General features: G+C 45.2%; 1 protein-coding gene across 3 annotated transcripts in view; it reads right to left on the reverse strand.

The window, feature by feature from the left end:
- LOC139236054 (dedicator of cytokinesis protein 2-like) overlaps positions 1–13,396 on the reverse strand; it is a 1,544,097-nt gene that overhangs the window by 1,381,078 nt on the left and 149,623 nt on the right. For all 3 annotated transcript variants that reach the window (XM_070866795.1, XM_070866794.1, XM_070866796.1), the window contains one exon: positions 7,999–8,095. In XM_070866795.1, the coding sequence (XP_070722896.1) occupies positions 7,999–8,095 (97 nt within the window). The remainder of the gene's footprint in view (positions 1–7,998; positions 8,096–13,396) is intronic.

Consider the following 13,396-nt stretch of genomic DNA (forward strand, 5'->3'; position numbering starts at 1 on the left):
GGGTCAGGTCAGCCATGATCTTATTGAATGCCGGAGTAGGCTCAAGGAGCCAAATAGCCTACTCTTACTCCTATTTCTTATGTTTTTATGTCCAAAATTCAGCAAGGCTCACTGGGCAGTCTGACTGATTCTTTGGTCGCGAGTCCACGGTTGCGAAAGTTAATTACAGCACCCTCAATCGTTGCCTTGGCTGCGAATAGTGTAGAATGTGAATCATATGTCAGGAAGACCGGGTAAGGCAGGATCAGTTTCCTGAAGGACATCAGTGAACCAGTCGGGTTTTTAACGACCAGCTTTCAGGAGCCATTTTTTTTCCTTCTCTGGTGCCAGCCCACGAATGACTGGATTCATAACTTAGCACGGTGGGTTTTCAACTTACAACCTATGCATTGGAAGTCCATTACCACAATCACTACCCTCTACATAATACCTTGGTGTCTGGAGTTGTTTTTTTCTCTCTCGTGGTCATCAAAGTGAAGGACCTCAGCGATGGGAAATGGAACATTATTCAAGTTCAGATGCCCAGAGTTGGGATTTTCGGCCTACTGCCCCCCCTGTTCGTACCCCGGAAGGGCGGCAATGGCAGCGGTAAGCACTTCCGGGCAGGCGGCCAACTTCCAGCACCCCGGCGGGCCATTCAGTGCCGGCTTCGAGGGGCGCGGAGCATTACCGCCCAGAAGTCATCATCATTATCGAGGAAGACTTGCTTCCACTTTAAAAATGAGTTCTTAGGTGACTGAACAGTCCAATACAGGAATTACAGTCTCTGTCACAGGTGGAACAGACAGTGGTTGAAGGAAAGGATGGGTGGGATTGGTTTGCCGCACGCTCTTTCCGCTGCCTGCGCGCCGGTGTGCAACACACCCCTGGTTGCGACACTGGCTCGATATTTGGATTTATTTGGCATAAAAAAATATCCTTGCACCATTCCCCTCTATGCTTTGGAACCAGAAGGTTGTGGGTTGAAGCCCTACTCCAGAGATCTGAGTACATAATATCGGTTGACACGCTCCGAGTGTGGTGCTGAGGGAGCGCTGCACTGTCGGAGGTGCCATCTTTCGGATAAGACGTTAAAGCAAGGCCCCCCCCCCCCCTCCCCCACCCCCACCTGACCTCTCTGCTGGATGTAAAAGATGTAATTGAAGAAGAGCAAGAGAGTTCTTTCAGTAGTTCTAATGCAAGATCACCATCCTAAAATGCTGGGCTAAAAATTGGGTTGCTTAACACCACCGGTTAGCGGTGCCAATGGGCCGCTAAGTGACTACCGCAACCTTCAGCGTAGGTTTAGCGACGGCGCTAACTGTAGCGCTGCGCACTCCAGCGGCGCCCAGTTGGTGACGTCAATGAGTGTGCCACGCCCCTTTAGCGCCGCGGTCGTGAACTTGAATGGTTTCGCCTGCTGTAGCGCCTGCCGCTAATCCCGACAGGGAGAGCAGGCATCACGGAGAAGCCCCCATGGAGTGAATATTTCAACGGATGAGCAAGTGGGTCTTTAGAATGGACTGTATTTATATTCATTTAATTTTCTTAGCTGGACAACACGGTTACTCATGTAAACATTCCTCCCTTCCATTTTGATTCAGTTTTCAGGTGGTCCAGCTGAACCCGCTTTAGCGCTGGGATGCCCGTTTCCTAGCGCTGCAACTTCATCAGCGCTCCCGCGATAGCGGCCCAAGAATCAGCGTCAGCGCCCCTAGACGGGTGTGGAGCTCTTCCCACGGTGCTCCATTCCCCTCCTGGGGCGCTAACAGTGAATATTCCAGTTGGAGCCGTTAAACATCGCCCAGCGCTAAAGTTAGTGACCCAGGTGGTGTCACCGCCACAAACAGGACTATACTGAATTGTTAGCCCGTTAACTCAGCTTCTCTCTCCATCGATGCTGCCCGAGCTGCTGTGTTTCCCAACATTTTCTGTTTTGAGTTGACTTCTCCCAGTATTCTAGCCAACATTTATCCCTCAATCGATAACATGTACCGACCATTAATCTCATTGCTGGACCTTGCTGTGCGCAATAGGCTGCACGCTTTTCTACTAAATGACTGCGACTGCGTTGCAAAAGAATTTGTTGCCTGCAAAGCGCTTTGGGGCATCATGAGGATATGAAAGGTTCTATTTAAATACAACATCTTTCTTTCTGGTATTACAGAGTACTTCTATATTTACAGTCCCCTGTTACAGATTCACTGACAGTGGAAATAATCTTCCTTTCATCAACCTTGCAAACTGTGCTTTGATTTTCACACGGTTCTCCTTGATTTCTGTTTAACTTTGTGATGAAGGTCTCCCTTTGTAAATCTGCAGCCATCATGACTGTTAACGGAATTGTTTTACTCTCCTCCTGCCCTATTTTTTTATCCCCTCACTTTGATCTGCCACTTTCCGTTATGTCAGACCCTGTTACTCCGACTCTTCCTTGTCAAGAGTGCAATATTTTCAACAAAAAAAATAATAGAGAATTGTCCGATTAAAAAAATAAACGGGCATGGGTTAATAGAATACTGGATCCACTGATGCGGAGTTCAGTAATTAACATTCAGTCTAAACCACAACAGAGGCGATGTATGAATCCACATTGTCACCGCAGCTAATTTGAGATTCAACATGAAATATTCAGCTGATTTGTGTTGGGCAGTGGATTTTTGCTTCGCAGCACAGCAGTCACAAGCTTAAAGCCCAGTGGAAACCACTGCAGCCACACCACAATGATAAGTGACAAGCCTGAAGCGTTCCATCAGTTCGTAGCCTTGTCAGTCTAGTTATTCTCCCCCATCCCAACCTCCACTCCAGCTGCACTGACACTAACAGTCATTGCTTATAGGAGAAGGAAAGCCCAGAGGTAACTGATTTAATTCCAAAGTACTGTCCCACTCTATTTACAAAACTTTTCGATTGACTTTTTTTGAAACGTTAATTCTCTTACTGTTAAGGATGATCATGTTTCAAGTCTCCACGCCCTGCATAGGCACTCTGGTGGTGCTACTGCCTTATTATTTATGAGTTACTTCTACAATATGACAGTGTTCGTAAGCAATTGTTCATATAAAGTTCTGGCAAGGCTAATGCACTGTAAGATTCTAAAAGAATTATTGTGCTTCTGTTTTACAGAAAGAACAACCTTCCATTCATTTAGCGCCTATCACGACCTTAGGATGTGTCAAAGTGTTTTACAGCCAATTAAATCATTTTTAAGTGTAGTCACTCCATTGAATAATTAGTAGGCACCACAGGAAGATCATGGAAAGACTCAGTCAAAAGGACTTCAACAGGTCTGTGTGAAATTGGAATAGTTCAGGATAAAATAGTGCATACATTTAGCCTCCTCTCATTGGAACTAGCCAGATGGACTTCAATGATCTCTTCCAGTCCTGTATATTCCTGAGTTCCTGTAAGTCTTTTGCTTTTGTGTGAATTTATTTAGATGATAAATTTGAATGGTAGTTTAGCCTGAAGTACTTGGTCTGATCGCATGGTGTTTTTCTGCCTATTGATCGATTCCCTTCATCTTTGACCGCCTTGGGACGTTTAGTGTGGCCGCATTAGAACTCATGCTAGCGCTCAACTGGCGACAGTCCCTTTGGGCCTAACAAAAGATATAAAGTGTAGAATCACTGGGCATTCACCCGGACACACCCTTAGAACATAGGACGATGATTCACGCGGGCAACCGCTCCCCGCCGCCCCCCCCCAAATAAATTGGAATACGGGATGGAGCGGAAATAAGCCAGGATCCCAGATCAGGTTCTATCACCAAGTCCTTTGGCCTCTCAGGAATGGGTGGTAGGATTAGAAACTCAGTCCATTTACCTTCCCCCAAACCAGAAAAATTCGATCCCTGGATATTCAATTTCAGTTCAACTTTCTGCTGACTACCAACTTGTTGTTGTTGTGCCTTAATTAAACTCCTTTGGTCATACTCAAGAACGTCCAACCCTCCATCTCAACCTGGCAATGAGAAATGGTTGTGTGTGTATCCCGATTGAGCCAGACTGCACGGTCATGGGCCACTGCCACCCACCCACCATTATACAGCAACGCTGGAACAGGAAACAGATAGCTCATTTGCACTCTTTCCCTAGATTGTGTTGGCTTCTAGCTTTTCAGCCAGTTCTTAGAACTTAGGAGTTGGCAGCTACTGGCCAGTGAACTGGAATGCTGCATTTGCAATTCTGGATAACTTGTTCCAATCCTTTTTCCCCAGAAAGATATCTAATTGTCTCCTAAACCCATTTATACTGCATTCTTCGATGTAAATTCCTTATAGAAGAAAAAAGGGAGACATATATTTTTATAGCACATTTCACGACCTCAGGCCGTCCCAAAGTGCTTTACAGCAAATGAAGTACTTTTTGAAGAGGAGTCAATGTTGTAATGTAGGAAATGCGGCAGCCAATTTGCACACAGCAAGCTCCCACAAATAGCGGAGTGATAATGACCAAATCATCGGTTTTCGGTGGTGTTAAGAACATAAGAAATAGGAGCAGGAGTAGGCCATACAGCCCCTCGAGTCTGCTCCGCCATTCAATAAGATCATGGCTGATCTGATCATGGACTCAGCTCCACTTCCCTGCCCGCTCCCCATAACCCCTTATCCGCTTATCGTTTAAGAAACTGTCTATTTCTGTCTTAAGTTTATTCAATGTCCCAGCTCTCTGAGGCAGCAAATTTCACAGATCCACAACCTTCAGAGAAGAAATTTCTCCTCGTCTCTGTTTTAAATGGGCGGCCCCTTATTCTAAGATCATGCTCTCTGGTTCTAGTCTCCCCCATCAGTGGAAACATCCTCTCTGCATCCACCTTGTCAAGCCCCCTCATAATCTTATACGCTTCGATAAGATCACCTCTCAATCTTCTGAATTACAATGAGCAGAGGACCAACCTACTCAACCTTTCCTCATAAGTCAACCCCCTCATCCCCGGAATCAACTGAGTGAAGCTTCTCTGAACTGCCTCCAAAGCAAGTATATGGAAATCAAAACTGCATGCAGTATTCCAGGTGTGGCCTCACCAATACCCTATATAACTGTAGCAAAATTTCCCTGCTTTTATACTCCATCCTCTTTGCAATAAAGGCCAAGATACCATTGGCCTTCCTGATTACTTGCTGTACCTGCATACTATCCTTTTGTGTTTCATGCACAAGTACCCCCAGGTCCCGCAGTACAGCGGCACTTTGCAATCTTTCTCCATTTAAATAATAACTTGCTCTTTGATTTTTTTCTGCCAAAGTGCTTGACCTCACACTTTCCAACATTATACTCCATCTGCCAAATTTTTGCCCACTCACTTAGCTTGTATATGTCTTTTTGCAGATTTTTTGTGTCCTCCTCACAATTGCTTTTCCTCCCATCTTTGTATCATCAGAAAACTTGGCTACATTACACTCAGTCCCTTCTTCTTTGTTGTTAATATAGATTGTAAATAGTTGGGGTCCCAGCACTGATCCCTGCGGCACCCCACTAGTTACTGATTGCCAACCAGAGAATGAACCATTTATCCCAACTCTCTGTTTTCTGTTAGTTAGCCAATCCTCTATTCATGCTAATATATTACCCCCAACCCCGTGAACTTTTATCTTGTGCAGTAACCTTTTATGTGGCACCTTGTCAAATGCCTTCTGGAAATCCAAATACACCACATCCACTGGTTCCCCTTTATCCACCCTATTCGATACATCCTCAAAGAACTCCATCAAATTTGTCAAACATGACTTCCCCTTCCTCAATCCATGCTGACTCTGCCTGACCGAATTATGCTTTCCCAAATGTCCTGCCACTGCTTCTTTAATAATGGACTCCAACATTTTCCCAAACACAGATGTTAGTCTAACTGGTCTATAGTTTCCTGCTTTTTGTCTGCCTCCTTTTTTAAATAGGGGTGTTACATTTGTAGTTTTCCAATCTGCTGGGACCTCCCCAGAATCCAGGGAATTTTGGTAAATTACAACCAATGCATCCACTATCCCTGCCACTGCTTTTCTTAAGATCCTAGGATGCAAGCCATCGGGTCCAGAGGATTTAACCGCCTTTAGTCACATTATATTACTGAGTACCGCCTCCTTAATGATTGTGATTGTGTTAAGTTCCTCCCCCCCATATAGCCTCTTGACTATCCAGTGTTGGGATATATTTAGTGTTTTCTACCATAAAGACTGATACAAAATATTTGTTCAGATTTTCTGCCATTTCCATGTTCCCCATGATTAATTCACCGGTCTCATCCTCTAAGGGACCCTCATTTACTTTAGCCACTCTTTTCCTTTTTATAGACCTATAGAAACTTTTGCTATCTGTTTTTATATTTCGTGCTAGTTCACCAGAGCCAGGTTTGGTTGCCAGGCCAAAAATTTCCACAAGTTTTAAAGATCAGGCACAGGATGTAAGAATTTCAACAATCCACTCGTGACTTCAACACTCCGGAGTTACCTGTTCAGTCTCACTCGCCGTCATTGGACTTTCTGCTGCCCATCTTTACATTGTGTTTTCCATTGTTTACAACACGTGTAGCAGCACAAAATGAGGTCATTCAGCTCATTGCTCTCTCCCCAAACTAATCCCACTGCCCCGCTCTCTCCCCAAACTAATCCTACTGCCCCGCTCTCTCCCCAAACTAAACCCACTGCCACGCTCTCTCCCCAAACTAATCCCACTGCCTCGCTCTCTCCCCAAACTAATCCCACTGCCCTGCTCTCCTCCCATAGCCCTGTATTAATCCCAAACTATTCCCACTGCCCTGCTCTCCTCCCATAGCCCTGTATCAATCCCAAACTAATCCCACTGCCCCACTCTCTTCCCAAACTAATCCCACTGCCCCGCGCTCTTCCCAAACTAATCCCACTGCCCCGCTCTCCCCAAACTAATCCCACTGCCCCGCGCTCTCCCCAAACTAATCCCACTGCCCCGCGCTCTCCCCAAACTAATCCCACTGCCCCACTCTCTCCCCAAACGAATCCCACTGCTCCGCTCTCCCCAAACGAATCCCACTGCCCCGCTCTCTCCCAAAACTAATCCCACTGCCCCACGCTCTCCCAAAACTAATCCCACTGCCCTGCTCAATCCCCATAGCCCTGCATCAATCCCAAACTAATCCCAGTGCCTCGCTCTCTCCCCATAGCCCTGTATCAATCCCAAACTAATCCCACTGCCCCGCTCTCTCCCCATAGCCCTGCATCAATCCCAAACTAATCCCCACTCTCACCCCATAGCTCTGTATCAATCCCCAAACTAATCCCACTGCCCCGCTCTCTCCCCTTAGCCCTGTATCAATCAGAACTAATCTCACTGCCTCGGTCTCTCCCCATAGCTCTGTATCAATCCCCAAACTAATCCCACTGCCCCGCTCTCTCCCCACTGCCCTGTATCAATCAGAGCTAATCCCACTGCCCTGCTCTCTCCCCATAGTGCTGTATCAATCCCCAACTAATCCCCACTTTCTCCCCATAGCCCTGTATCAATCCCAAAATAATCCCACTGCCCCACTCTTTGATTGAGGGATAAATATTGGCCAGGACACTGGGAGAGCACCTTCAAATAGTGCCGTGGGATTTTTTACGTCCACTTGAGAGAGCATTTTTGCATTGTGGAACTGTCCCCTCATTGAACTGGGCTAAGATTACCGAAAACTTTATTTCACTTATGACTCAAACACATAGGAGAGAGTTGAGGAGTTCATGCCGTTGCCCTCGGTTTAATTGAAACCCTGCTTCTGGCAATGAAACACCAATGTGCCAACCCATTCTGTAACTTCAACATAGGAAGATTTTTAACCAATCTCTAGATGTTGGATCCCAGAAAGATAAATGGACAACGTTTCTAACCCTATCACTGCTCCACCCATCTCCGCAAGGTGACAATTCAGCGTTTTCATCAAAGTGAATAATATCGGCAAAGGAACCATCTTGTGGGAATCTTCAGACTGATCTCTTCACCGTATTGTTGACAAAATCTCCGAACCTAAATCCTTCATTTCTAAGGGCAAGAAGAACTGAGCTTGTTTACTGACCATATACAGCTGTTTCCAGATGTTGGACCACTCCCTCAAGGTGGTTGTGATTTCTTGCACCAAGGGCATCTCCATAGAGATGATGTTCTCCTGATTCCTTGAAAAACAATGAAAGCTAATATTAGTCTCTGACAAATCATAGGTTCACAGTGCTCCTTCGCATGAAGAAACCCCTTTGCCCAATTTAATCCAACCTTTTCAGGACACTGCCCTTACCGGCTCCTTGTTCCAGTATTCAACTGTTTCTTAAAGGATTGATGTTACTGAACTATTAATCCAGAGGCATGGACCAATAATCCAGAGATGTGAGTTCAAATCCCATGATGGAAGCTTGGGAATTTAAATTCAGTTAATTAAATAAATCCGCAATAAAATGCTAGTATCATAGAAACATAGAAAATATGTGCAGGAGTAGGCGATTCGGCCCTTCGAGCCTGCACCACCATTCAATAAGATCATGCTGATCATTCCTTCATTACCCCTTTCCTGCTTTTTCTCCATACCCCTTTCCCCTTTAGCCATAAGGGCCATATCTAACTCCCTCTTGAATATATCCAATGAACTAGCATCAACAAATCTCCGTGGTAGAGAATTCCACAGGTTAACAACTCTCTGAGTGAAGAAGTTTATCCTCATCTCAGTCCTAAATGGCTTACCCCTTATCCTTAGACTATGTCCCCTGGTTCTGGACTTCCCCAACATCGGGAACATTATTCCTGCATCTAACCTGTCCAGTTCCCAACATACCATTTGCCTTCTTCACCGCCTGCAGAATGGCAGGCAGTGACTAGTGGGGTACGGCAAGGTTCTGTGCTGGGGCCTCAGCTGTTACCACTGTACATTAATGATTTAGACGAGGGGATTAAATGTAGTATCTCCAAATTTGCGGATGACACTAAGTTGGGTGGCAGTGTGAGCTGCGAGGAGGATGCTATGAGGCTGCAGAGCTACTTGGATAGGTTAGGTGAGTGGGCAAATGCATGGCAGATAAAGTATAATGTGGATAAATGTGAGGTTATCCACTTTGGTGGTAAAAACAGAGAGACAGACTATTATCTGAATGGTGACAGATTAGGAAAAGGGGAGGTGCAAAGAGACCTGGGTGTCATGGTACATCAGTCATTGAAGGTAGGCATGCAGGTACAGCAGGCGGTTAAGAAAGCAAATGGCATGTTGGCCTTCATAGCGAGGGGATTTGAGTACAGGGGCAGGGAGGTGTTGCTACAATTGTACAGGGCCTTGGTGAGGCCACACCTGGAGTATTGTGTACAGTTTTGGTCTCCTAACCTGAGGAAGGACATTCTTGCTATTGAGGGAGTGCAGTGAAGGTTCACCAGACTGATTCCCGGGATGGCGGGACTGACCTATCAAGAAAGACTGGATCAACTGGAGTTCAGAAGAATGAGAGGGGACCTCATAGAAACGTTTAAAATTCTGACGGGGTTAGACAGGTTAGATGCAGGAAGAATGTTCCCAATGTTGGGGAAGTCCAGAACCAGGGGACACAGTCTAAGGATAAGGGGGAAGCCATTTAGGACCGAGATGAGGAGGAATTTCTTCACCCAGAGAGTGGTGAACCTGTGGAATTCTCTACCACAGAAAGTTGTTGAGGCCAATTCACTAAATATATTCAAAAAGGAGTTAGATGAAGTCCTTACTACTAGGGGAATCAAGGGGTATGGTGAGAAAGCAGGAATGGGGTACTGAAGTTGCATGTTCAGCCATGAACTCATTGAATGGTGGTGCAGGCTAGAAGAGCCGAATGGCCTACTCCTGCACCTATTTTCTATGTTTCTATGTTTCTATGCTGTACCTGCATGCCAACTTTCAATTACTGATGTACCATGGCACCCAGGTCTCATTGCACCTCCCCTTTTCCTAATCTGCCACCATTCAGATAATATTCTGCCTTCATGTTTTTGCCACCGATGTCGATAACCTCACATTTATCCACATTATACTACATCTGCCATGCATTTGCCCACTCACCTAACCTATCCAAGTCACCCTGCAGTCACTTAGCATCCCCCTCACAGCTCACACGGCCACCCAGCTTAGTATCATCTGCAAACTTGGAGATATAACACTCAATTCCTTCATCAAAATTATTGATGTATATTGTAAATCGCTGGGGTCCCAGCACTGAACCCTGCGGCACTCCACTAGTCACTGCCTTCCATTCTGTAAAAGACCCATTTATCCCGACTCTCTGCTTCCTGTCTGCCAAACAGTTCTCTATCCACATCAATACATTATTTTCAATACCATGTGCTTTAATTTTGCACACTAATCTCTTGTGTGGGACCTTGCCAAAAGCCTTTTGAAAGTCCAAATACACCACATCCACTGCTTCTCCCTTGTCCACTCTATCAGTTACATCCTCAAAAAATTCTAGAAGATTTGACAAGCATGATTTCCCCTTCATAAATACATGCTAACTTGGACCGATCCTGTCACTGCTTTCCAAATGCTGGATACACTTCCTGCACATGTAGTCGTCAGGGACACTGGAAGCGTGGTTCATTTCAACCTCACGTGGCCTCAAAAAACCTGCTGCTAATGTATCTTTTGGGCCTTAATTCAGAGTCTGCCTGTTCTGAGATGTTGCTGGAGCTGGGGTTCAGGAGAGAGAGAAAAGTCATGTAAAAATTAGCAGGTGGCATGCTAATAGGAGCAGCCCTTGAACATGTCAACGTCAGCAGCCAAGTTCATGGCACCGTGGGTGGCTCTGCTGCACAGGAGGGCAGGAAAAAGAGTGGGAGAGCTATAGTGGTAGGGGATTCTATTGTAAGGGGAATAGATATGTGTTTCTGCAGCCGCAAACGAGAATCCAGAATAGTATGTTGCCTCCCTGGTGCAAGGGTCAAGGATGTCTCGGAGCAGCTGCAGGGCATTCTGGAGGGGGAGGGTGAACAGCCAGCTGTCGTGGTACATATAGGTACCAACGATTTAGGAAAATAAAGGGATGAGGTCCTACAAGCTGAGTTTAGGGAGCTAGGAGTTAAATTAAAAAGTAGGACCTCAAAGATAGTAATCTCAGGATTGCTACCAGTGCCACGTGCTAGTCAGAGTAGGAATCGCAGGATAGCTCAGATGAATACGTGGCTTGAGGAGTGGTGCAGGGGGAAGGGATTCAAATTCCTGGGACATTGGAACCGGTTCTGGGGGAGGTGGGACCAGTACAAACCGGACGGTCTGCACCTGGGCAGGACCGGAACCAATGTCCTAGGAGGAGTGTTTGCTTGTGCTGTTGGGGAGGGGTTAAACTAATATGGCAGGGGGATGGGAACCTATGCAGGGAGACAGAGGGAAGTAAAATAGGGGCAGAAGCAAAAGATAGAAAGAAGTAAAAGTGGAGGGCAGAGAAATCAAAGGCAAAAATCAAAAAGGGCCACATTACATCATAATTCTAAAAGGACAAAGAGTGTTAAAAAACAAGCCTGAAGGCTCTGTACCTCAAAGCGAGGAGTATTCAGAGTAACGTGGACAAATTAACTGCGCAGGCAGCTATTAAAGAATATGATATAATTGGGATTACGGAGACATGGCTCCAGGGTGACCAAGGCTGGGAAATCAACATCCAGGAGTATTCAATATTCAGGAAGGAGAGACAGAAAGGAAAAGGAGATGGGGTAGCATTGCTGGTTAAAGAGGAAATTAACGCAACAGTAAGGAAGGGCATTAGCTTGGACGATGTGGAATCTGTATGGGTAGAGCTACGGAATACCAAAGGGCAGAAAACGCTAGTGGGAGTTGTGTACAGACCACCAAACAGTAGTAGTGAGGTTGGGTTTAGCATCAAACAAGAAATTAGAGATGCGTGCAAAAAAGGTACAGTAGTTTTCATGGGCGACTTTAATCTACATATAGATTGGGCTAACCAAACTGGTAGCAATACGGCGGAGGAGGATTTCCTGGAGTGTATTAGCGATAGTTTTCAAGCCCAATATGTCGAGGAACCAACTAGAGGGCTGGTCATCCTAGACTGGGTGATGTGTAATGAGAAAGGACTAATTAGCAATCTTGTTGTGCGAGGCCTCTTGGGGAAGAGTGACCATAATATGGTAGAATTCTTTATTAAGATGGAAAGCGACACAGTTAATTCAGAGACTAGGGTCCTGAACTTAAGGAAAGTTAACTTCGATGGTATGAGACGTGAATTGGCTAGAATAGACTGGCGAATGATACTTAAAGGGTTGACGGTGGATAGACAATGGCAAACATTTAAAGATCACATGGATGAACTTCAGCAATTGCACATCCCTGTCTGGAGTAAAAATAAAATGGTGAAGGTGGCTCAACCATGGCTAACAAGCAAAATTAAGGATAGTGTTAAATCTAAGGAAGAGACATATAAATTGGCCAAAAAAGCAGCAAACCTGAGGACAGGGAGAAATTTAGAATTCAGCAGAGGAGGGCAAAAGGGGGGAAATAGAGTATAAGAGGAAGCTTGCTGGGAACATAAAAACTGACTGCAAAATCTTCTGTAGATATGTGAAGAGAAAAAGATTAGTGAAGACAAACATAGGTCCCTTGCAGTCAGAATCAGGTGAATTTATAATGGGGAACAAAGAATTGGCAGATCAGTTGAACAAATACTTTGGTTCTGTCTTCACGAAGGAAGACACATATAATCTTCCGGAAATACTAAGAGACCAAGGGTCTAGAGAAGGTGGAACTGAAGGAAATGCTTATTAGTCAGCAAATTGTGTTAGGAAAATTGATGGGATTGAAGGCCGATAAATCCCCAGGTCCTGATAGTCTGCATCCCAGAGTACTTAAGGAAGTGGCCCTCGAAATAGTGGATGCATTGGTGATCATTTTCCAACAGTCTATCAACTCTGGATCAGTTCCTATGGACTGGAGGGTAGCTAATGTAACACCACTTTTTAAAAAAGGAGGGAGAGAGAAAATGGGGAATTAGCCTGACATCAGTAGTGGGGAAAATGTTGGAATGAATTATTAAAGATGAAATAGCAGCGCATTTGGAAAGCAGTCACAGGAAAGGGAAATCATGAAAGGGAAATCATGAAAGGGAAATCATGCTTGACAAATCTTCTAGAATTTTTTGAGGATGTAACTAGTAGAGTGGACAAGGGAGAACCAGTGGATGTGGTGTATTTGGACTTTCAAAAGGTTTTTGACAAGGTCCTACACAAGAGATTAGTGTGCAAAATTAAAGCACATGGTATTGGGGGTAATGTATTGATGTGGATAGAGAACTGGTTGGCAGACCGGAAGCAGAGAGTAGGGATAAACGGGTCCTTCTCAGAATGGCAGGCAGTGACTAGTGGGGTGCCGCAGGGCTCAGTGTTGGGACGCCAGCTATTTACAATATACATCAACGATTTAGATGAAGGAATTGAGTGTAATATCTTCAAGTTTGCAGATGACACTA

This window comes from Pristiophorus japonicus, chromosome 2 (genome assembly GCF_044704955.1).
Source record: "Pristiophorus japonicus isolate sPriJap1 chromosome 2, sPriJap1.hap1, whole genome shotgun sequence".
NCBI classification, from domain to species: Eukaryota; Metazoa; Chordata; class Chondrichthyes; family Pristiophoridae; genus Pristiophorus; species Pristiophorus japonicus.